Genomic DNA, 25,665 nt, shown 5'->3' on the forward strand with positions numbered 1-25,665 from the left:
ACTAATGCTGCAGGGCTCTCTCACCAGGCTTGGGTTTGTAACAGCTGTTGTGGGGTGGGGTAGATTTAAGATGCTGTCTTTGGGACAGACCCCTCCTGCCCTGGCCCAGTGTGTGGGATTTGTACATCCCATTGCAGTTCCCAAATGAGCAGCTCCTTCACCAAATGAGGATTATTTCTAAACAAGTGGCTGGGGAAGGAAACAATACCCCCACCCCTGCTTCTTTCCAGGGCCGCCCTTTTCCCCCAGACCCTAGTTGACTATTTACCTTTGAGACTACGTGCAAGGCAACCTTGAAACACGGGATCAAAGTCAAACTGTGAGGATCAAGGCCCCCATTGCCCAGCCCCTTATGATGACAGGGAACTGTTTGTATTGGATGTAGCTAGTTGATCATGATGGTCCTTCCCTTCTTGGTGCCCCCGAGGATATTCTCCCAAGGTCCCAGCCAATATGGCATAGAGATCAATCCCCGCCCCATCCCCAGGCCCTAAAGTGGGTCAGCAGCATGTGTGATAAGTCAGGTGGCTAGCAGTGTCCAGCTGGAGGATCACGGTAATGTAGGGGAGTCCACTGCACAACTGCTAGGAATGGATGTGACCACAGAATCGTTGGTGGCAGGGAAGTGGAAAGTTATTAACAAGGCGTCCTAACATCCTGAAAGCTCAAATCCCCCAGGAATTCGGCCCATTGTACGGCTTTGTGTAAACAGAGAGCACAAAACAGTCTCTGCCCAGAGAGCTCACAGTCCAGTCTCCCCAAACCCGCTACCGGTTCTGAAGCAACTCCATTTGCCCCAACATTTTAAAGGGGGCAAGGGCAGAACAACGTGCTTAAAAATAATACAGCCAAGTATTTTCCTTTCTCCTCTGATGGTTTATTTATCAGTAAATTGCTATTTCATAAAAGCAATAGACATGAAATACGAGGACAGAAATTGCCAGTGACTTTTAATTTGGGTACTGCTGATTCCTCTGTTCCAGCTATTGATTTTCCATGAAGATGAATCCCGGCTCCCCAGCGCACAGTGACAGGCAGTATCTGAGCATTTTCCTCACTCCTCAAGATTGGAAATATTTGTTTTATTTACTGTCAGACCGCACTAATGAGGAGAGGAGGAAAATCAATTGGCTCCTTATATTTTGATCTTGAAGACAGAACCAACAAGTTCTTAATTTTAATGGTGTGGGAATGGGGATGGGACAGAATAACTGACTAATGCCACACACTGCATCTGTCAGCACTTCTACAGGGCTGTCTTGGCTGATGAGAAGGGGGGAAACGGAGTACACGGAGTTTGATTGCTTCATGCTAATTTATATTCATATTAATTTATAGAGATTCATAGAGTCTTGTAAAGCCTTATGGGCAAACTGATCCCTGGCGTAATGCCACCAAACTCCGTGGTGTTATAGTACAGATGACAAGAAACTAAGATCATCAGCCAGTCTATATTTTTACATTTCTAAATTCAAGATGGAGGCCCACAGGCTATTTGGGAGTCTGGGTGGGGTGGGAAATTTTTAAGGGGCCCCTGTCTTTTTCCGAATCCATTTGGGGTGGATATTGGTATTTATGGCAGTGAGGAACTGATAGCGCTCCCTGCAGCAGGATCTGTGCAAGTTTCTCCACAGAGCTCTAGCAATGCCCCAGTTCAGACGTGCAACACCCTTACTGTTAAAAAGTACTGAGGTGAAATCCTAGGTCTAGCCAAGTCAGTGGGAAAACTCCCATTGACCTCAGTGGAGCCAGGATTTCACCCTAGGTCCCTAAAGTGCTGTGCCACCCAGTTCAGACTTGCAACATTTCTACGGTTCTAGTCTTATGCCCCCACCTTCCTCAGCTCAATCCTGACCTACAGCGACATGTCAGCTTTCCCACTCCTTGGCCTCTCCGGCCCCAAGACTCAAATCCAATGCATTAGAGCGTGGCAGACCTTCTCTTGTGGAGACATATGTACTAAGGAGCCCAAGTGAGCCCCTGTCGCTTATTTCCCTCATGATCTAATCCAGATTTGGTCACTGGCCTCCAGAGGTGAAACCTCTGCTCCATCACTTGACCCTTTTCAAATGAAGTCCTTTTAAAAATTATGTTGATGTGCAAAAAACTCCCAGACTATACAGGCTGGGGGCAAAGGACAACTCCATGCAGCAGTGACAAGGACCACCATGCTTCACACCATGAGCTCTGCCCTGCAAGTCCACACTGAGACAGACTCCTGGGCAGAGACTTGTGCCCTCTCCAGGGAGCAATGCCCCTCAGCAAGGATTTTCAGTGACACCAAGCAGCGTTTTCAGAACAAAGCAGCATTAGACAACCTGAACACGGCACTGGAAGTACTCAGGTTAGCATGGAAAAAACATAGTCTGTCTGGCCAAGCCAGAGCAACCAACCAGCCAAGCTGTAATGGATTCCATTTCAGGTTCTGTCTCTCCCGGATTCCTTGGGCAAATCCTGATGCAAGCAGCCAGCTTCTTCCAGAAGCCCACTCACTCTCCCCAGCTGGTCACCTCTCAGTCCTTTGTCTCCAGGCAGGGCCACACTGAGTTCACAACCCCACCCACCCAAGTTTCCCCACTGTTGAGTGTTGATTGTTCAGTCACTGGAGATTGCATTCTCCCTCTGAATCCCTTGGTGATCTGGGTCGGTTTCAATCAGTTCCTTAAAGATTCCTATTCATTGCAACCCAGTCAGCAAACTGACACCCACACCTCATGTCCTGAGCTGTTCCAGGAGCCATGTTAACCCCTTTGCACCCACTGTGTAGCAATGCAAAGTACAGAGGGAAACTGAGGCAAACAGGGTTCATAAAAATATACAGAAAATTCCTGCTTTGTCATACATAGGGCAAGCAATTATGGGCCAGCATTCCCAGGGACTGATCAGTGAGGTTCCCATTGATGTCACTGAGAGCTGCAGGTGCTTGGCACCTTTGACAAGCAGGCCATTAACTGCTGTGCCTTGGGTTCCTCCTCTGTAAAATAGAGCTGCCTGCCTCACTGGGTGCCGGAAGGCTTGATGTTTGACAGCATTCTGAAGATGTACAGCGCCAGAGTAGTGCTAAGTATCACGTTCACAAAGGGAGTCACTGTGCGTTGAGAGGAGGAATGAGCATGGATCAAGGTATAATCAGCTATAATAAATTGTGTGCAAGAAGAGGAGATGTAGTGTGTGGCAGGTCATGGGTACAGAAGGTTTAAACTGAGTGCTGTGCGTGAAAAGTGCAGGGTGGGTGGCTGCGGAGAAAAATGCAGGTGGGGGGGGAGTGAGCGGCATGTGTGCAGTGGGTGAAAGGTGAGGGAGGTGGGTCTAGAGGCTACAGAGTGATGGCTCTGCAGTGGATGGCATATGAAGGAGATGCTCCTAAAGAAGGAAATGAGCAGCTCAGTTCTCTCTCGGCACTGGACCCTCCCAGACCTGTCTAGTTTTCCCTCTTCTACTCTGGGAAGGAGTGTGGAGGCAGGGGGGATAGTTTTGGATAGGTGTCTTGGATGCTTCGTATTGGGCAGCCAAAAACATCTCACCCGTATTTCTTTCCCCTGTGCAGAAAAATCCTGCCTAGTCCCTATTCAATAGCATGCTCCCACTGCAATGAGACAAAGTTTAAAACAGCATAAATCTTTCAGTGGTTTCCACTGATGGGGCAAGGAGGGGAGTGGGACAGACGATTTTGCTGCCCTCTTGTGGAGAAAGGATATAGAAAATTATCTTTCATCCTTTAGTTCTGACCTAGCAATGGCGTCCAAGGGGGCGTAGAGCAGAATCCCTCTCCTAAGGACTCACTAAAAGCTTATTTTTCCCACAAAGTTCATTCCTGTAAATCAAACCCCATGGACATTAAGAGACCAGCACTCACCTTCTAGCCCAAGAGTGCACCTGAGATTGACCGGGACTCTCCTGTCTGTTCCAACCGGAGACATTCCCAGGAGTGGATGCAGAGCAGTCTCAGCACAAGGCCTTTGCAGCTTGTCCCTTCCGGCTGCCTAGCAGGTCCTGTGATTCCCCCTCTGGGGTAGTTCTCTGTTCAGTTCTCTATATTCTTCCAGTCTTCATACATAGAACCTAAATGTTAAGGACCACATTGTGATCCCCTTACGCCCACTCACTAACCCCTTCCGCCATGAATACACCAATTAGCCATCTCCAGGAATCAGGTACTATGCAAGTATCTGGGATCTGGCCCTAAGGCAGGAAGTTGTGTAAACCCCTTAAAGAAAAGTAATTGAAAATGGGCTCAGGGCCACGTATCTGCACCGGTTAGTTTTGTGAAGCAAAATGTATTTATTAGGTCCTAAGCATAGTTCTCAGTGCCCCAAACCCCACCCGGAGGCAGATAGGAATGAAATCTATAATGGTAGGTACCTAGGCACATGCAAGCCCAGGATGCGGTGTGGGCCACCTGTATTCTCGCTGCCGACTGGAACAGTGAAATCGTAGGATCCAAAACCAGGCGGACAGGAGCGCAAAAGAAACAAAAAATCAGGGCTGGTCTTAACCCTTAAGAGAGTTTCTATGCTGCTGTTTCCTGGTGTCCTCCCCAGAACCAGGCACAGACCCACCCCCTTCCCCCCAAGCAGTCCTCTGCCACTGACCCAGCTCAGACCCCCCATCCTGCCCAGCGTTGCAGAACCAACCCAGCTGCCCCTCATTCACCCATCCCCAGTCCCCCACTCATCCAGCCCCCCACCTGTGCCTCTCCCGCCTCCCCAGCCCCGTCCCCTGCCTCTCCCAGCCCCCTCCCGCAGCCCTGCCTGTGCCTCCCCCAGCCCCCCCACACCCTGCCCTCCCTGTGCCTCCCCACCCGCCACCCCCACAGCCCTGCCCAGCCCCCCTGCTCTGCCTCTCCCAGCCCCCACCCCCAGCCCTGACCTCCCTGTGCCTCCCCCAGACCCCCACACCCTGACCTCCCTGTGCCTCCCCACTCGCCCAGCCCCCCTGCTCTGCCTCTCCCAGCCCCCCACAGACCTCCCCTTGCCTCTCCCCGCCCCTCACCCAGTGCCCTGCCCTACCCGCGGGGGGCAGACGGGGCGGGCCCCGGAACCCGCGGGCGGGGGGGGTTACGAACAATGGGTTCCCATGGCAGCTGCCTGGGGCTGGCCGGAGCCAGGGCAGCCCGGCCCATGAGAGGGGGGCGGCGGGGAGCGGCCCCGGGACACGCCGCCCGGCTCGGCCACAGGTCAGGACGCCCACCCCCCGCGGGCAACCAGCCAGAGGGGACCCCGGGGGCAGAAAGGGGGGCCGGGGAGCGTCATGGAGGAGGGACTCCTGAGAGGATGGTGCAGGAAAAGGGGGGTGGCTGCAGGAAGGGGGAGCCCAGGGGAGGGCCATGGAGGGGGGGACCCCTGAGGGGATGGTGCAGGAAGAGGGGAGCCTGGGGGGAGGGGCATGGAGAGGGGAAGCGGCAGGAAGGGGGAGCCCAGGGGAGGGGCATGAAGGGGGGGACCCCGAGAGGATGGTGCAGGAAGAGGGGAGCCTGGGAGGAGGGGCATGGAGAGGGGGAGGGGCAGGAAGGGGGGAGCCCAGGGGAGGGGCATGAAGGGGGGGACCCCTGAGGGGATGGTGCAGGAAGAGGGGAGCCTGGGAGGAGGGGCATGGAGAGGGGGAGGGGCAGGAAGGGGGGAGCCCAGGGGAGGGGCATGAAGGGGGGGACCCCTGAGGGGATGGTGCAGGAAGAGGGGAGCCTGGGGGGAGAGGCATGGAGAGGGGAAGGGGCAGGAAGGGGGAGCCCAGGGGAGGGGCATGAAGGGGGGGACCCCTGAGAGGATGGTGCAGGAAGAGGGGAGCCTGGGGGGAGGGGCATGGAGAGGGGAGGGGCAGGAAGGGGGACCCCTCAGGGGATGGTGCAGGAAGAGGGGAGCCTGGGAGGAGGGGCATAGAGAGAAGGTGGTGCAGGAAGAGGGGAGCCTGGGGGGAGTGGCATGGAGAGGGGAAGGGGCAGGAAGGGGGAGCCCAGGGGAGGGGCATGAAGGGGGGGACCCCTGAGAGGATGGTGCAGGAAGAGGGGAGCCTGGGGGGAGGGGCATGGAGAGGGGGAGGGGCAGGAAGGGGGAGCCCAGGGGAGGGCCATGGAGGAGTGACCCCTGAGAGGATGGTGCAGGAAGAGGGGAGCCTGGGGAGAGGGGCATGGAGAGGGGGAGGGGCAGGAAGGGGGAGCCCAGGGGAGGGCCATGGAGGGGTGACCCCTGAGGGGATGGTGCAGGAAGGGGGCAGGGAAGGTGGAATTCCCAGGGGGAGGGCCATGGAGGGGGAAGGAATCCCAGGGGTGGATGGTGGGCAGAAAGCAGTGGGTGGACAGAGCGGGCACAGAGGCTCAGGAGAGCCCCCACAAGGCAAAGCGTGTGGGGGGCATGGAAGACCCTTCTCTGTGCCTCCCTGCTGTGGGCACAGAGGGGGAAAGCCAAGGAGGCCTGGCACTCCCCAGCCAGTGGAGGACGAGCCCCGGATCCCCTCACCTTCCCCTCAGCTGGAGCATCAGCTACCCCTAGTGCCCTCTGCAAGTCAGGGTGTTGCAGCAGGGTCAGACTGGGCCCTGCGCTGTCATGCCCCTAACGAGGAGGAGGAACAATTATCTCTTTCTAGAGTACAACAGAAAACACAAAAGCAGCCACAGTTCAGCACTACCAGACTCTGTGTATCATACTGGCAGCATCAGGCTCTCCCTAGACTGTTACTTAGGCCTGCTGGCCGGGATCATCCAAGGTTCCCTAGTGAATTAGCACCTCTCTCCCAACAATTTACATCAGCCTCAGTTACTAAAGCTGAACACCTTGTTAAAATCTAAATTCACTTCTCCTTCATCCCGCTGCCTCTTTTGTCTTTCTCTGAACAAACTGCAAGGCATAAGCCCCTTTCACTGTCACGTATAGTCAGTTTCACTTTCGGCATCTTCCCTGCTTTCATTTTTTTTTAGGCCCCAATTCTTGCTGTTGTTGCATGCAGCTAGATCCTCACTCCTCCATAAAGCCATGCAGGTGTTTTAAAAGCATCTCTGGCCAGTGGAATGCAGAAATAATTATAGAAACATTTCTGTTTGATTTAGCTTTGTAAGAGCTCGTTTTTACATCATCTAAAGTTTTGAGCCACATAACCAAATAAGCTGCTAGCTCTATATTACGTTTCATACTGTGGTGTCCTGGGGCTGATCTGTGTCAATTTTTTGGCTTTACCTTGTTTTCCTGCATTTTTCTGATGGAAAGAATAAAGTTTAAAAAATTCAGGACACATTTGAATTGACAATATCCTTGAAAAAGCATCCCGGCAAATGAAGGGATTATCATGAAAAATAAGTGCATGCAGTGTTGTTGTAGCCATGTTGGTCCCAGGATAACAGAGAGACAAGGCGGGTGAGGGAATATCTTTTATTGGACCAATTTCTGAAGGTGAGAGAGAGATGCTTTCCGTCTACACAGAGCTCTTCTTCAGGTCTGGGAAAAGTACATGCTGAAAGCTCAAAAGCTTGTCTCTCACCCCTGGAAGCTGGTCCAATAAAAGATATTCCCTCACTTACCGTGAGAAATAAGTGACACTTTTGCACTTCTATAATCCAAAGACTGAAAGCACGTCACAAATTTAATTGTACCTCATAATATAATACCCCATGAAGTTAAAAGTATTACCAGCCACATTATATAAATGGGGATAACGGGGCACAGACTGCTGCTGTTCTACCCGCTAAGTAACATGGTCTTGTCAGAAAACATGTGAGGAGAAAGAATAAAATATCAGAATTATGCACTGTAAACACTTTATAAAAAACAACTCTAAAACAAGCCGATGCCATGGATGTCAGATAGCTACTTGAGAGCTATTCTCCGTTTGTGTCACTAGCCCCCTCGTCGTGGTATTGAAATGTAGCTAGGGCTAGCAAAGCAACATCTTGACATTGCACATTTTCTTTGTCTTCCATATCAACTATGTTCAGTTTTCAAGTCTAAATATGAGCTTCAAACTGGCATCCAAAACAAGCTGCATTCTGGTTCAGTCATTATCACTGTCAGTGAAGATTCAAGAACCGGAATTTAGCTGACAATTCTGTTTTTGATACCTAAGTCATAGATACCTCAACTAAAAGATAATACAGGTAGGTCTTCCATGGCTATATTGGCTCAGCAGTGGTATTAAACAGTACTCTTGCCTTGGTCATTGTAGGAAACAGATACAACGAAGGAAACAGAGCAGATATGGAGTTTAAAAGGGCCATTTCCATTGTCCCTTTTCTCACTGATTAACCATTACTTCGTTCATGTTTGTTTTTCACTTGTTGTGTGTCATGTTGTTACAGTGAAACGCTTATGGAATTACACGTTTCATCCACATGCAATTGAATATAATTCATTCGGAACCATTATAATGCAAACTAAACAAAAGGTGGGGAGAAGGATTTGTCATTCAAAATGTTGACTTTCAGGAATGGGTTGCACAGTCAAACAGAAAGGACACGTGATAGTTCCTCTCTTTACAACTCTGGTGAGGTCACACTGGGACCATCACATTCAGTTTGGGCCACTGCACTCCCAAAAAGACATTGATAGATTGGAGGGGTTTTAAAGATCAGCAGCCAAGCTAATTTGAAGCCAGTATCCTGCAGTTGCCTAAAGGAAAGCCTAAGACCTGAATGGGTGTATAGCTTGGCTAAGCAAACTAAGGGAGAGACGTAGACACTTGCTGATATGAGAGATGTGAATGACCAGCAAGAATGGAGAAAGAGATAACTTAGGGTGGTATAAAGGGGTCTCATTAGAACTAATGAGATAAGGAAAAAATGTGAGAGTATCAGGATCCGTTATTTACCCCTTCACACAAGAGCCAGGAGTCATCTAATGAAATTAATAGGCAGCAGGTTTAAAACAAACAAAAGGAAGTATTTCTTCACACAACGTACTGTCAACCTATATAACTCTTTGCCAGAAGGTGTCGTGAAGGCCAAAGCTACGTTGGGGTTAAAAAAAACAATTAGGTAAGTTCATGGAGGATACGTCCATCAATGGCTATTAGCCAAGATGGTCAGGGATGCAACCCCATGCTCTGAGAGTCCCTAGACCCTGATTGCTAGAAGCTAGGCATGAACAACATGGGATGGATCACTCACTAATTGTCCAGTTCATTCTCTCTGAAGCATCTGGCATTGGCCAGTCAGAAGACAGGATACTGGGCTAAATGGACCATTGGTCTGACCCATTATGGCCTTTCTTATGTTCTTATTTATTAAATGAAGATATAGTCTCTCAAGGGAAATAGCAGGAGCCCAGTTGACTGGGATATTTAGGACTAGACTAGGCAAAGCACTCAAAATGGTAATGTTAGAAAGGAATGTTCTAGCATTGGCAGGGAGCCTGATAGAGTCTAACAGAAATTAGAGATGGGATAAGAACTAAAATGATTTATAATTAATGTTATAGTATAAGGAAACAGCAGTCACTATCATGGTATGCTCCATATTGACTGCTTTTCCTTTGGTTCTTAAAGGTTGTTATTGTTGCTTTCCTGCACAGCAACTATGAGTTTTGGAACCATGGATGTGTATTTGAATGAGATAGAAAACAATCTGCAGAGTATTTTGTACAACAAAGAGGAGGACCAGGAGAATGAAACCTGGAAGATGTACATGGAGAGAAAGAACATTGTGCTGGAGTTTCTGCACTCTGACTTGAGTCTCCACCTGCTGAAACGCCACCATAAGCGAATTGAACTTCTGAAAAAGTGCTCTTATTACATTGAAATTCTGCCCAAGCATTTGGCACTGGGAGACCAGAACCACCTCATGCTGCCCACCACAATGTTCCAGCTGGTTGACCCCTGGAGATTCCAGAGGATGAAGAAGTTGGGAACAGTCCAAACTAAAATCCAGCTGTTGCTCTTAACTGACCTGTTAGAACAACTGGAACAGGGGCGGGAGGAGCTGGTCCACTTCCTGGAGACCTATGACATGGTAACATTCCTCGCCAGGTGGGACTTGGTCAAGCAAAAGCTGTCAAATCTGTCTGAGCTGATGGATAATTTCCTTGCCATGCTAGTGCCAGGAAGGCTGTATGTTAAGCATCGTCTGGTGTCAGATGTTGGGGCTACCAAAATCCCACACATTAGGCTTGTTCTGAGTACCAAGATGCCAGTGATGTTTGATCGAAAGGAATCAGTGGCCCATGAGGACTGGGTGAGCCTCAAGTGGTTTATCACAAGTCAACAGTCACAGCCTGAACAGTATGAACTCAGGTTTAAGCTACTGGAGCCCCGAACCCAGCAAGAGAGGATCCAGTGTGGAATAATGCCGGTCACGTCCAACATGTGTGAAATCCGGAACCTGCTGTCTGACAGATCATACAGATTCACAGTTAAAAGGGCGGAGACTTACACACTCGTCTATGAACAGTGGCGCGATACCATCACATTGGAGACAAAACCTTACCCTGATGAAGGCATGGAGAGCACCATGTGCGAACCCTGACGGATGAAGCAGCAGCAGAGAATTTTCTAATTTTGTCAATTCAAAGAAGTTGAAGAAGTAAAATTTAAAATGTATTTTTAAAGGTTTTTGCATAAAAATTGAGCTGTTGTGTTTTCAATTGTAATTTTACAAAGTGCCTCATATACATCTTTATGGGCTGAAAACAACACAGTTTAAACAGTCACCACTGCCCCTCGTGCCTCCACCCATCCTTTGCAACGTCCGTTGCCAATGAAGGCCAGCTACCCCTCGTAGTGAGGCTAAGCAGACTATAGCAGTGGGTAAAAGATCACCACATGGTGTCTGACACAAAACAATTTAGGGAAAATTTATCCACTGTCCGGTGCCTTCCTATAAATCAACAGCTAACCCAGTGCCTTCTTCCCACGCAATGTCCTCACTTTTCATTGCCCTTCCTTTCCTTATTGCCCCTTGCCACACCAACAGTGCTCTGTTTACACACACACGCACACACTCACCTGAATCCCAATCCCCACGGTCCCTCACCACTGCCCAGTCTCCTTGCCAAGGTTCCTTCCACAGCCTCTGCCATGTAGTTGCCCTCTCATTTCCCATCCCATAGTAATGCTCTACAGTGCAGGAAAAGATTCTTTTTTGACTTAAAACAGGAGAGGGCAAAATCTCCAGGGATCATCCTCTATAAAACAGTTTCCTCTGTTGAATATTGGGGTTAATGCTCACTTCCTCTTTTCCCATCTGTTTCTGTCCAGATTCAGTTCCGTAGAATCCTTTCAATTAAGTACAGGACAGATTCTATTCACGCATGGACACATATACACACGCACATAGAGAACTCGATCCCATAGTCATAAATAAACATTTTTCATTTAATAAATTTAATCATCTTTACAATTATGGCTTAAATATGAAACAGGAATGTTGAGGTTCTTATTTAAAAACATTAGAAGCAGATAAAAATATTTGTATCCAAAATGTTGTTCCAAAGCTGTTACAAGTCTCACGTTACAGACACAAGATAAAAAACCTGTCACATTTAAGGTTCCTTAATTTGAATTTCACAACACGTAACATTTTATTTCCATTTAAAAACTGATTTATTGCAGTGGATCGTTCTCTACACAGCTGTATGGCTCCTCAGGAACAGCACTGCAGGCCCACGTCTGTTCCTACTGAAGCCACAAAAGATTTTTCTACTGGTTTTACTGGGAGCAGGAGCAGACCCAAGGGAGAGTGCTAAAATCACAAAGATCGGTCAGATTGAAGCCTGAGACACTGTTTACTCTAGATGTAGATCACCTTTCTTGAACTCACATAGGGTTGAAGTCTCAGTAGTGCTGGGGAAAGCTATGCTACCCTCCAGCATGGACGGACATATACCACAAAAGCAATTTTAACACGTGCTTGTCTTCTGGCTGAGAACCCAAAGACAGTCCCTCACCCCAATCCTGAAGAAAGAGCAAGCTGTATGGAGTGGGGGTGGTGAGGGTGCTGTACTCCGACCTCTTAGCTACAGTCCAGACCCACCCCGCCATGACTCCGGTCAGAAGCTCAGAATAGTGGGCTGTGCATGAGGATGGACACCTTTCTGCCCAAACTGCAGCCATTGTGCTGTTCTTTGGGCATGCACCTATGGTCAGCACCAGCTGGAGTTCAACCCCTGATGTTTATGATGAAAGGATATTTCCCAGTCATGGCATTTCCCTAGGAAACCATTCTGATCTCCTATTTTACCATTCACAAGCCTTGTTTTATCAAACTCTGTGATGTGGCCGACAAACTGCACACCATCATGCCAGACACATGCCATTGGAATTATAGTGGGGGCTTTCTCCTCTCCCCCCCCCATAATAAAAAATGTCTTCTTTGTCTTTATGTCAATAGTTTTATGTAAGAATCCTTCCATCATAAATAACTGATTCAAATCTCTCTACGCATATGAAGCTGGACTAAATTTAATGAGTCTTTTCCATATTAACTTCTCTGATTCTGTATATCCAAAAGCACTATATCCATAACACAGTATTCAGTTATCAGTAATAGTCTCTACAAAACATTACATTAATTGCACTTCCTGCTAACCCCTGGCTACTGAGGCTACATGATCAATTATGCGACTACCTATTTACAACATCAATGCAACTCAGCAGTCTAAGCTGCGATCTCACTGTAGTTTGTAGGCCATAGGGCAGCATTTTCGAACACAAGTTATGAGACCAGTCTCTTTCAGAATAAGTTTCCGGAGAGGATGTGATCTGTTGCCTTGTAAGATAACAGTGACTGAACACAGTACTTCACTCTAGACTTTACCGCACAAGGTGAAGTAGTTTGGTGGGCCGGGGGGTGGGTGGTGTTTTGTTTTTGCTTTTTTAAATACGAACAAGTGGAAAATGGTACACGCAGAGGTGACTTGGCTAAATGATGCTCAGCAGTATCAAACTAAGCCCCTACAGTGCGTCTGATTCGCCTCTCATTTATACCAGTTGTACGCTGGTGTAACCTGCATTCTTTCCATGGAGAAACTCCAGATTTACACTAGAGGGAGGAGAATAAGGCCCACTGGACATAAAGGGACCATGGTGAGTGTGTTAGCTATACAATGTTCTCTCTGCTGGGATGTGTGTGCTATACTGAAGTGTTTAACTTAAGGATTCCAAAACTGTCTTTCACCATTCGTTTCACTAGTCCACAAAGTGATCTCTGTTCCAGAGTTTACTCTGGAATCGTAAAAACAATTAGTTTGCAAAAACAAGGCCTGTTTGGAATCCTTGAGATACGAGGCTTCAATGTGGGACAACTGTCAGGCCTAAGAACTCACCTGTTCTCTGCCTGTGGCACATAATAGTTTAGTCTCTTGAGGGCTGTAAAACTTTGGTTGTTGGGCTTAGTGTGCAGGTGCTGGGTAATGTTAGTGGCCTGTGATACAGAAGAGGTAGGTCTGGATGAGCTGGTGATCCCTTCTGGCCTCAAATGCTATGACCAGCCTTTATCCAGTGCCCTTTAGAAATACTGAGGAAGCCTTCTACATTCTTTCCTCAGACATGGGACTTGGACCCATATGCTGCACTACTAGAAGAGCAGATGTGCGTGTTCTCTTTTACCAGAAACCTGGTCTATTACATGGCAGGAGAGCAAGCAAGCAGTTTCAAAACAAGAAGCAGAAGAAGGAGAACCTTCTCCACAGGTTCTGCACTTTCCATGGCTATACACGACTCAAACCTAACAGGAAGGATCACGGAAATGGAGTATGACATTACACCCTGGCTGTTCAGGTTTTCTTATTGCACATTCCTTCACTTTGGGAAAGAAGCCCTGCAAACGCAACACTCATTCATCCCTAGTATAACTCTTGTTGAAGTCACAAAGGTCGGTAGTTACACCCGGGGTGACACTTGGCCCACCTTGTTTTCATTTGATACAAAAAATGTTGCAATGGCAGCTTGGCTCAGTCTTACACGGACATCTACTGGTCCCCATGTATTTGGTCTTCGGGAGCACGGTGGCAGGCACACGTACAGTCAGAACTGGAATAATGAGATTGCCGTGCTGTCCCCCATAAATACCATGCCCACAGAAGCAGCTCCAGCTTAACAAGGCTTCAGTGCTGAGCACCATTTCACTACTACACAGGTATGATCGGAACTGAATTATTGGGAAAAATAACTCCTGTTCCTGTCAGCCTCCTGTTCTCTAGTGATCCACACCTCTCAGTTCATAGCAATTTGGCTATTTTAAAAATATATACACATACATCTCACGTGGCCAAAAGCATGGGCCTTTGATTGCAAAGCAAAGTTCATTGAGTTAAAAGTCAATAAGTTAGAAGCAGCTTAAAAAAGAAGAAGAACAGAGGAGGGAACATTCTTTACACAAGAGGAAACATTTTCAAGTAAAACTAGGTGGGCAGCTTAAAAATATCTTTACAGTGTCAAAATCTGCTGGTAGAGGTTGTCCCCCATGGTCTTCATTCTCTTTATACTGGTCATCACAATCTGCTTTGCACTAAGAGTCAATATGTCTATTTATAAAAGTACTTGGCCTTGGCTAAGTGATATTTACCTATTCATAAAGGCCAAGAATATTTCATTATCTGGATTTTGTTTTGGTTTTTTGGTTTTTTCCTTCATTTAAAATAAAACACAGATTGTTTCTTCTGCTTTGAGAAATGAGATTGCCTTAGTAGTTTCCTGGGCTTGGTTTCAGAATTCATGGTAGCACTTGGCAGCCTTGATCCTAGTATGGCACATCACAGCTCAAGCCTGCAGCTCTGTCACATGCCATCCTTCAGCTCCTGATGAAGTGAAAATATCTATTTGGTCCCCAAAGAATAGCTGCTGTCACAAAAATGCAGGTTGGGGATTCCACAGAGGCTCTCTTGGCTTCCACAAAATCTGCCCCTGCACCCATCAACTTCCACAGCTTTTTGGTTTGCAAATGCTGGAAGTCTTGACATAAGGTTGCCTTTTCATTACAAGAAGTTTAAGGTGAGTGGTCAAGTGCAGCTTGCCAATTCCTGGTGCATTTTCTTCACTGGTTAGTGCCTGACGGGTAGAAAAGAGGCTTGAATGCAGCATTGTTCCCCAATGGGCCCATCAAACATTTCAGGCAGGGACTGGTTTATCCAGCTGTGATCTATTCACATCAGCGAAGGGCTGACTTCTTCCTGACCCGAATGTCGTGAGCCGAAGTGCTGCATTCCATCTGTTTGTAATGCTCCAGCAGTCTCCTCCACAAAGGGTTGGATTCCAGGAGATAGCGGTTTCCTGTTGGTAGAAGGGAAAAACCAACAGTGACCAGAAATGGCTAATCTGTTTCCATAGAACACTTGGCGGACCTGTCTGTAACCTCTGGGCCTAGAGAAAAAAGCCAAACTGTGCTGGATAAACTGGAGGGACATTTCCTTCAGCCCCAAAGTCCCCAGCCATGGCCCTACCATTGCCACATCACTGTAAATGTATCCTGTCCATGTGACCAACAGGGAAATACCAACAGGTCAAATTCTGCTGGACTAGAGATCCAGCATGCAAGCAAAGAAAGAATATGATTAAAAACAGAAACAAGACAATACACGCTGAATGTATGTTAAAAACATGGGAGAGATGCCTATGATCACTGCTCTCCACTCTGAGGGGTAGTTCAAATACATGGGGTGGTTCCCAGCCACTCGAACTTCAAAATCATTGACGTTGTAATGTTAGAAAAACGAAGACAGACCATCTTCTTCTGCCTCTAAGTTCAGATCCCCACTTCCTTCTACAGCATTTCTTCTCCCACCCTAGCTTCATGCACCTTCCCAGAAGACTCACCTATAATGCAGAGCCCCTCTTGAGCCCGAGTGATGGCTACATTGACCTGGTTTGGGTCAATAACAAATCCCAGATACTTCTTCTGCCAGCTTTTGGTGGGATTCCTATCAATATCTGATCGAGAGCAGGAGCGTACAGTGGACAGGATCACATACTTCCATTCACTCCCTAGAGAGAAGGAATTGCACCAATTTTATTGATGGTGAAGTTAAAGGCATTTAGCCAAAAAGTGTCCAGCTATGCTTCCCTACTGGAATAACATCCATTCCTCTACAGCAAAAGTCTAGAATATCGCAGCTTACAGCTGTGTTCCTATGGCATTTGGAGCCATTACTGTATCCCATCGTCATTTTTACGAGAGCATCTGCCTTACTGCAGACCCTGGCTCTATGAAGAATGCTCACTTTAGCAACCCCAACCTCCCCTCCAAGTGTCATTCACATTTAACTTCTTCACTTATGTTCAACAATTGCGCTCCATCCATGTGGCTGGTTTTCTGAGACACAAAGATTTGGGGGATTTCTTTAAATAGGTATTTCAAGGGCTCCCCGCGCTGCTGATTGTGACCAAGAATCACCCAGAAAGCCAGCTCTGTGGGGTCTCTCCCGATGGCTGAAGCAAGCCCTGACCCATGAGATTTGGTGATTCTGAGTGACAAGGTGCTGTACCCCACAGGAGGGTGGAGAAAGGTAATGACCTTACTTCACACCAGCTGGAAGCTGAAATAGAGAACTCTGCCATTCCCTACGGACCTTACCTTGGCTTTTCATGATGGTGCAAACTGTCATCCCACGGACACCCTCCTGGGCGAGACGTTTGTTGACCTCCGACACCTGGGCGTTGTACGGGCTCAGGATGGCAACATTCACTGGCTTGATGGTGCCATCCAGGGTCAGCTGCTTTGCTATCCTCACCTGAGGGGGGACACAATGTGAGCTCCTGCTTGTTGTTGGGGCTGGGGGGGAGGAAAGGAAACAGCCTTTTCCTTCATTCCACACATAAGTGGAATTGCTGTGGAGGGACAGAAGAGAACAGGTCCCCCCAGCTTCAGATTGGGAAGGAAGGAGGAAGAGAAGACACGAGGTTCTCTCCAGTTTTATGCCATCCCATTGATACCCCACTCAGTGATGCACTCTGGCTTCTTGTCCACATGGCCCCTTTCACCAACGCTGTTTTGGTCTGTGGTTGCACCGTTCATCCCATCCTCTCCATCCACAAGGCACAGAGACCAAGGTGGTGGAGGAAGAGACTGGTGTCGAGTTAGTCTTGGGCAGCAAAGCCAGAGATTTTAATGTTAAAGCAAGGAAACTCAACCTGGCTCTCCTAGCCCTACCCATGGCGCTCCTAGGGCTCAGTGAGGCATAGCACAACTCTTTGCTGAAATCACTGTGTCAACCCGGGAACAAGACAATTAAAAAGAAAAAGAAAAAAAAAATAGATGCAGGATGATCACATCTTGGTTTTGTGCTGGTAGCCACATTATCGAAGGGTGAGCAAGGGCTTCACACTCATACACTGTGGAGAGCCTTTGCTAGCTGCAACATCAGCAGGACCATACATCTTTGAACTAGTGCTGGTTATTTCAGCAAGCCCTGACCAACAATGCCCATGGCAGACCAGAGCTGCGCTGGCTACAGCAGCGTTTAAAGGCAGCAGTTCCTAACATCACTCTAATGCTTTCCCCATGACCAGCATGGGCACTGGCTTGTGCTCACCAAATGGTGCTGTAAGCCGGGCTTTCCCGAACAACCTGGCCCAGCCCCACCGGTTAGACCAAGCCTGGGCCTGGGCCTCGGCCTCTCACTGGGCATGTGAAAATGAGTGAATGGCAGGGGCTGCCTGGGGCAGTCTACGAGATTCCCCACGAGCTCCTGTCAGCTTCAGTACTTCCACCAGGGCGCCATAGACACCAGCCGGTCACTGGGGCCATTCTGTTCCTGGCACTGAGGGCAGGGAAGACTCCTCCACTCTCAAAGCTCCCTCTGCTGCTGCCAGCCAGGGAAGACAGCATGGCTAAGAGGTGGTGGTAGTCTGGCTGCATCAGGGACTTGATAGAACAGGGGAGCAGCCTGAGAGACGGGGAGACAGGAGTAGCCCTATCCTTCCCCCAAGCTGAGTCCCTTGGTGGGACTCAACACTCACTCTCCTGTTACCACTCTAATCCGTCCTTCCCTAGCAGGATACGCTCCGTGCACAGAAACCTGCTCCTGCATCTCACCGGGACGCATTGTGGCATTTCACGAATGGCTGATCGATACAAAGACTCTCTCTCGCACACAGGAAGGTAGGGACAGAGCTTGTTTGCTTTGCGGAAAACAGGGGTGCCTGGCAAGGAGCGTGAGACTCCCTGGCCGAATTTTATAAATGCAGACTGATCGTGGGTCTAAGACAAAAAGTAAATCCCCATCAGCACCTGCCTGAGAGATGGTGAGAGAACAGTGTCGTCACAGCTTGTGCAGTGGGCACAGAGAGGGTCGTGCTGTTTCAATGGATGCATTGACCTTATTAATGTTTAGATCTTATGCGTCTCTTAGCAACTCCTTTCAATGACAAAATGGCAGCTGCGTTGAAAAGACCAAACACCACCGTCAATGTTTGCAGCTGATTGGCTGAAGAGCATTTCAGGCTGGATAACTATTAAATGGGACCCACCTGGCAAGCAAACAATACCAGATGCCAAACAATATGTCCATAAACCCAAGTGCTGCCTTACTCCACCCTCACCATCTGCCAGCAAAAAAATGCCCTGCTGGCTACTTACCACCTGTTCCACTTCTTCCAGGTTAGCCCTGGAATTCTCGTTTCCCTCCTCAGTGGAGACCATCAGACTCTGCTCCTTCCCCTCTATGTGCCCGAAGATGATTGGACAGCCGCTTTTGTATCTGTGTTCGAATGCGCTGGTAGGGCGTTTAAGCTCAGGGCAGGTCGTCAGATTGCTCATGTAAAATTCCTGGGATGGGAACCTGCAGATGTCCTTTTGCTGACAGATCAAAAGGAGAGACCCTCAGGTGAGTAACAAAAGTGAGGGCCCCAGGTCCCACAGTAGCTCTTTAACCAGGCTGTCTACCGCCAATTTCTCAAGCCGTAGCTCTTCATACAACCCGCCACATAGCCATTCTTAATAGCCTCCAAAATGCTGCCCCTATGGAAAGGGCAAGAAATTCAGTGTCACCTGTATACCGATAGATATGGACAAGAGAGCAGGTGTGTAGACACGCATTTTGCATGTGCCAACAGCCAGTTGTGACAACTGGATACCCAGCCCCTTGAGTTGTGTCTTCCCAAATCAATCAATTGCATGGGCAAAATCAGAGGCCGGGCAAAATTTTACCCGTCTGCTATTTATATGTCCAATGCTTTACAGAAAAGCTCTTCTGACAGTTAAACCAGAAGGCAGTGCCCGCTCAAGCGGCACGGTGACTGCCATTTTGGCCTGGGTCACCTAGATCAACACTTGTGCATTCTATAAGGCAGCAATTCCTCCAGTACTGAACCCACTGAGGGTGGCTATTGCTAATTAATTAATTCAGAGCCGTCCCAGAGCCTGCATTATACAGGAGGTCGCTTTCAATTATCACAATGGTCCCTTCCGGCATTAGGGTCTATGAATTATTTGTATTGTGACAGCACCCGAAGGCCTGAGTCAGGATCAGGGCCCCATTGTCCTAGGCACATGGAGACAGGGACTGCCTTTCCATAAGAAATTACAGTCTAGTTTATGACAAGCCAACCTGTGGGTGTAGCTAATAAACAGGAGTATAGAGGAGGGTATCAGTGATAGGAATATGTATTTACTGGCTAACAATATGCCAGTCAGATTGACTAAAGGGTGAAACTCAACAGATCAGCAACCCCCCGTGACCCTGCACCTGCCCATTGTCAGCTGGCAGTCTATGAGATGAGAAGAACGAGTGAAGAGTTGGCCAATGTACTAGGGAAGCTCAGAAAACCATGTTCAGAAAGCTCTTCTGCAGTGAAGAATGCCCTATCCTGACTAAAACAGTATCCAGGAAGGCTCCCCTAAAGTAAATACTCAGGGCAGACTGGATTATCAGAGGAGATGTTACAGCAGAATATTTGCATCCCAACAGGCTGGAGCAAGCCAACAGCATTTCCTATGGCAGGGGGTGGGAGAAAGACCACCAGGGGACTCCTACCATGCGGTACTGCGTGTCCAGCATCTGGGCTTGGTCCCGGTAACGTTCAAAGAGGGATGTCTCCATGCCAAGGCTCTTGCAGAAATCGTTGTGGACTACAGGCCGCAACTGCTTATGGTCCCCAAGCAAAACAACCTGGAATATATGGAGTGAAAACACAGGCTCCAGTTCTCTGCCTCTTCTACTCCACTCCTTCCAGTTAACTTGTTGGAGGAATGTGTGTGAAGGCACATACATTATTACTATTTATTTCTATTCCGGCAGCACCTACAAACCCCAATCCAGGATCAGGGTCCCACCAAAGAACACAGTCCGCAGCTCACAGTCGAGGTGTCATTTGTTATTCAAGACACTTTGCTGAGCAAGAGCTTGCCAGACTCTCCGTTATATTCTCCAACTTCAGGACCAGGGCCAGGTGGGTCATTAGGACAACCACAGCACATCTCATCACATTGAGATTGTCTATCCAGGCCAGCACGTTTCCTGGCTGTAGTACCAAATGCCTCTTCCAGAGCATGCCAAAATAGCATCCACATCTTCCATCTACTTTTCCCCCCAGCTCCATATGTGCTTTTAGGAGAGTCAAGCCAAAATATGGATTTAGCATGTTTGAAAGATTGCACTTGTGGGGCTGAGATGAGATACTTAGGTCAAGTAATTAGCTAGTGAGCATACGGACCAGTTTTATACTGCAGTTGTCACCATCATAATAGACCCATTAAGTGTGTGTGTTTATATACTATGTTGACGTCTGTGTGCATGATGTATTTGGGTATGCGTGTTTATGCAGAGCGGTGTGAATGCAGATGTACAACGTACACCTCCGAGCCTGGGATGCATCACACAGTTTGACAGGAGTTGCGTTTCCCTTGCAAGGTAAAAGGGCGACACATAACGGGGCATAACGCCCAGCATCCCAGTGCTTTGCTTGGAGCTCCACCCTGACGAACACACGGAGGAGACACCACAAGAGTGTATGCATCAGCACAGGAGCCATCAGGGACAGCCTTGAAATACAACTGCAAACTTTAGTGAGTAGCGAGGCGCAGTCTAGAGTGAGTGCAGAGCCAATGGAGAGACCCTCTGGTTAGGGAGCAATTCCAGGGGCAACTGACAGCGCCCTAATGACTGACCACTGGGAGGGACTCACCTTTTCCGCCTTCATGTAGCTGACCAGGGGTATGAGGGTCTCTGGCTCGGTGGACATGGCGCACTCATCAATGAGGATCTGCTTGACGTTCAGGTTGTCCACAAGGCAGGCGGCAGAGGCCGCAGAGCACGTGCACAGGATGACATTGTGGCATTGCAGCTCTTGCACACGGGCTTCTAACAACAGGCTTTTGTACCTGTAGGCGAAGGTGAAGGAGGTCAGATTCTGTACTAGTGGCAGCATTTGTGAAACTTTCACCTCTGCTCAGTTCCTACTCTGGAAACGGGATACACCTTCCCAAAGGGTTACACCCTCCCCTCCCCCCAGCACAGCCCTCTCCATAAAGGGTTTCCCACAGGCCCAGTTGGAGACACCCTGGGGTCTGAAAGCTATGGAACCTACATCCCCAGGCCTGGTAGCTTCATTTTTCAGTCCAACAGCCCAGAGTCTCATGAACCACACAAGCAGAGCCCTCGAAGCAGAAATCACTCTAGAAGCACTCACAGGCTGCAGTGTTACCCTAAGGAAGTATCCCTGGATGTTCAGTTCACAACAGATTCAGAGAGTTACTGTCTCCACAGCATATTCTGTGCTACAGGGTCAACAGGAGCTGGTTGTATTTGTTTTTTTCAAAAAAAGCAACCTCAGGAACATGATGTGGTTTGTTCTTTAGTTTCAATTTCCAATCTCAGCAAAGGCTAAGAGGGCCAGATTCTTAGCTGCTATAAATCAGCATAACTCCATTGATTTCCATGCAGCTATGCTGATTTACACCAGCTGAGGTTCTGGCCCAGCAACTGCATCTTAAACCTCTCCCTGATGGGGATGTGAGTAACTGCACTGTGTTGCATACAGGTACTGGCTATTTCATACTAATACACGCTCCAGTACAGCCAACGACTGCCAGACCTCTCATGTGGGTCTCTTTTCACTCACTTCTTAACCTCCTCTTCTGATATCTGCTCTTCTCTTTTCACTTTTGTATCAAAGTCACGGATTTTTCGCCAAAGAGGATTGGGTGGCTGCCGGATTCGGTGATGCAAAATTATTTCACTGAAATTAAAAAAACAACAACAAAACGGGATTTTTCAATATAAACGTTATACATACCCACATCCATGCACACTGGGAGATGTCCCGCAACAACGGAGTATACCAGCTTGGTTATACACCAGCAGCATCTCTAAGAAAATACGTCCCAGCTTTTACATTTTCTCAGGCCCTATGCTTATTTCTCCCTAGATGGGCCAAAAGATTTTCTTCTTTCTATTCCAGTTAGTAAACTGAATGAATTTATAAGAAATGTCAACATTTGTCAAGAGAGCTCAGTAACCTCTTATTTCTGAAGTTATCCAGAAAAGAAGATGGCTTCATTCTAAATACATGTCCCAGACATGTCCAAGCATCTGCCAGGGCTGGTGGACAGCTGGAGGGACACACAAAAGGGGCCAATCGACAGAAAACCCTCCACTGAACATACTCAGAGAGGGAAAACGTAGGGGACTTAACAGAGAGTAAACGCAGAGAGTGGCCTGGAATAGGCAGAGATGGTGGAGCCTTGTTCATGATCTGATGGTGCTGGAAGGATTCAGATTCTACTCCAGAGACCCTCCTGCCAATAGTTCCCGCTCCCAACCTGCAATTCCCCCGTATACTGCAATATGATGTATTTGGACTCTCCTGAGCAAACTAGAGGATGGCTTCCTTGGCTCCACGGTGGGGTGAACTCAGGACACACTCTCTTTTTAACCTGCTTGGGGTTGCATTGTCCTACCTGAGCTCTGGCTTAGGTTTTGCATCCCGCAGGGCTTTCCGGGAGAAGTGCCGGCTGCTCCCAGGGTAGGGGAATTCCATCGACTCCATTGCCTCGCCATAAACCCTCAGAGGCTTCAGGTTCCCCTTCATCTTCAACAGCATCTCTGGGAAGGGAGCAGAATAGACTCCACTGAGTGACACCAGGACTCATGCTCTCCTAAGATGCCCCCCAGGCAACAAGCCCTTTTAGTCTCAGGGTCCCAATATACAGCCTTGCACTCAAAAAGGCACAGATCTCCAAGCTCCTTTGAGAGCAGGTCAGTAAGGGATCTTTTATAGAGCAAAGGGATGCTGGAGCAATCCCAGACTTCAATGCAAGCTGCACCAGGCACCCTGAGCGTAGGAACCATCTGCTGTTTAAGAACATGCATTATCTCGCTTTGTCAGATGTACTATTCCTACCCCCTCTGCAACTTCTCACCTGCCACTGCCTTGTTTCCATTTAAGAATTTCAGCCTAAGTAGTACGCTAGGATCTCTTCCCCCTTCCCTCCCAACTCTCTGAAAAAACGGGTAAATAGAAATCTTGTATCACGTGACCCCCAGCAGTCAGCATGCCAAGTTACCTGCAACAACGTCAACAGACTTGTTGGATGGGCCACAGTACAAGATGCATTTTCCTGCTTTTTCCGCATCGTCCAGAGATGGTTCCTTCTCCAGCCTCTCCTCATTCAGCTTGTTGAACCAGTAGACAATATGGACCCCAACCACCGTCTTCCCCGTGCCTGGGTGAAACAAGGTCTGCTGAGAATGTTCCGACATACCGTTGTTGGCAAGTGGAGCAGAGAGACTTCCAGGCTGGTGTGTTTGAGAATTTAGAACTGAATGGATTTGCACAGCCCTGAGTGTCACTGCCCCACCCCATTTCTGTGTCACTTGCGTGTGGTCCCACAAAGGACACGTCACTTCAAGGACCTGGCAGCAGAGGAGTCTGGGGGAACCCCGGGCCAGGCCTCAAGCGGCTTCCATAAAAAGTGCTATCACCCATTCACACGCATGCATGTACCCCCTCTTGTCTCACCTGGTGGTCCCTGGATGAGAGTGAAGGGTTTTCTCAGAGCATCTAGGATTGCTTTGTTTTGACTTTGGTTGAGCTTCCTCAGGCACCCAGGGATATCAAAGGTTTTTTGGGCCAGGAGTTTGGATTTTTTCTCTGCTACATTTAAAAAAATAAAAACAAGAACACCCAACAACTTTAAACTGAGATTACAGAGGGCACCAAACAAGAAGCACACTTTGCAGTGTCATTGAGCACGGCATGGTCCAAGCATAGGACTCAGAGCCAAGAGCTCCCAAATTTAATCCTACTTTGACACCAACTCCCTCTGCCACTGAATCACCTGTAAAGATCCAGAGGGTTAAATGTTAACTGCTCTAATATGGCGGCTAGGTCCTGTGTCTCCATTCCCCTTTGGAAAGAGGAATCCCTAGCCAGGGAACAGAGAAGAGCCAGATGCTGAGAACAGCAGAGCTCTATCTGGGAGCACACTCGCTTCTCTATCATAAGGACCTGGACAGACAGCTGGGACTCCTGGGGACATACCTAGGTGGAAGCAGGTAGCCACCACACAAGGGAGCTGGCCCAGCCCTGTCACAAACGACCTGCTTATTGGCTACCCATTAACAAAGGTAACCTGTGTCAAACCCAGAACCAGGACTGTGCATATATCTGGGGCCTGTAAGATCTCAAACCTCACATCAGCTAAGAGACCCCATGCAGGAACTGAGGGAGACTTTTTTTTACTTTTTCTGCCTCGGTTTGCCCATTCACAAACTACAGATCACGCTTATTCAGCTGCCTCACAGAGGCATTAGTTAATGGCTCCCAAGGGCTCCAACGAGAGTGGTATAAGCACAATAGAAGTGGCAGTGTGGCCTAGTGGATAGGCTGCTGAACTGGAACTCAGAAGACATAGGTTCAGTTCCTGGCTGTGCCATTGGCCCGTTGGGTGATCTTAGGAAAGTCACTTCCCTGTGCCTCAGTTTCCCCATGGGAAGAATAATACTTGACTTCTTTTGCACTTCTCATACTCTGAGAGCTATGCATGAAAAGCGCTAAGATCGTAAGAGCCAGATCGTTTTATTATTATCACCAGGTATGGTCTTAAACGTGGCCCACTTGCTTTGGCAACTGAGCAAAAGAAGCCTGTGAATGTTTGCACCTACCTGTCTGAGGAGGCTCCTGGCCCAGTGCTATGCTCTTGGCGAGCGAAGAGGCATGTTTCAGTTTCCAGATTGCATTCTCCTTCCGGCTGATAGAAGGGAAAACAGAGAGTTACTGAAACATAGCCCCACATGGTGAAAAACACGACACAGCTTTGTTGAACTGCCTTTCGGTTTCCTACCACTTTGCTTTGTTCATTCAATGAAGGCTCTAAGCAGAGAGCTAAAAGCAATTTGGGAAGAAGTTGTATTGCAATAGTGTTACTCTGTACAGGTGACCCATTCCCTGCCTGCATGAAGAATGGAGCCAGGCAGGATTTGGGGGCAGAGGATTACATTTCACAGAGCAGCAGGGAGCACAGATCACACCCCAGCTGTTTTTATCTCAAGGCACCAAGGGAGAGGTCACTCCAGAATAAGAAAAGCTAAAGCTACATGCAGTTGTAGCTGGGTCAATCCCAGGAGATTAGCAAGACGAGGGGGGTGAGGTGGTATCTTTTATTGGACAGATTGTTGGAGAGAGAGACAAGCTTTTGAGCCACACAGATCTCTTCTTCTGCTACAGTTATCTCGAGCGAGATTGGCCGCCTTGCCTGTTAATGAGGCTTGATTCTAAAGGCAGGCCATGGATCTACTTGAAGTGCGGCTGTCTCAA

The 25,665-nt window shown here is 48.4% G+C and overlaps 2 protein-coding genes across 2 annotated transcripts in view; one reads left to right on the top strand and one right to left on the bottom strand.

The window, feature by feature from the left end:
- The first annotated feature begins 5,067 nt into the window (after positions 1-5,067).
- FNDC11 (fibronectin type III domain containing 11) lies at positions 5,068-10,444 on the top strand. Its single transcript, XM_077832574.1, has 2 exons — positions 5,068-5,176; positions 9,466-10,444. Exons 1-2 carry the CDS (start codon positions 5,121-5,123, stop codon positions 10,439-10,441), a joined length of 1,032 nt encoding a protein of 343 aa, XP_077688700.1. The 5' UTR covers positions 5,068-5,120; the 3' UTR covers positions 10,442-10,444.
- Positions 10,445-11,268: 824 nt separating this feature from the next.
- HELZ2 (helicase with zinc finger 2) overlaps positions 11,269-25,665 on the bottom strand; it is a 53,412-nt gene continuing 39,015 nt past the window's right edge. The window contains exons 10-20 of the mRNA XM_077831902.1: positions 25,014-25,099; positions 23,869-24,003; positions 23,414-23,572; positions 22,808-22,952; positions 21,970-22,086; positions 21,034-21,229; positions 19,884-20,018; positions 18,488-18,706; positions 16,484-16,640; positions 15,727-15,894; positions 11,269-15,183 (exon numbers count right to left, since the gene is read on the bottom strand). Of these exons, the coding sequence (XP_077688028.1) occupies positions 15,062-15,183; positions 15,727-15,894; positions 16,484-16,640; positions 18,488-18,706; positions 19,884-20,018; positions 21,034-21,229; positions 21,970-22,086; positions 22,808-22,952; positions 23,414-23,572; positions 23,869-24,003; positions 25,014-25,099 (1,639 nt within the window). The 3' untranslated portion in view covers positions 11,269-15,061. The remainder of the gene's footprint in view (positions 15,184-15,726; positions 15,895-16,483; positions 16,641-18,487; positions 18,707-19,883; positions 20,019-21,033; positions 21,230-21,969; positions 22,087-22,807; positions 22,953-23,413; positions 23,573-23,868; positions 24,004-25,013; positions 25,100-25,665) is intronic.

Source organism: Eretmochelys imbricata, chromosome 13 (genome assembly GCF_965152235.1).
Source record: "Eretmochelys imbricata isolate rEreImb1 chromosome 13, rEreImb1.hap1, whole genome shotgun sequence".
NCBI classification, from domain to species: domain Eukaryota; kingdom Metazoa; phylum Chordata; order Testudines; family Cheloniidae; genus Eretmochelys; species Eretmochelys imbricata.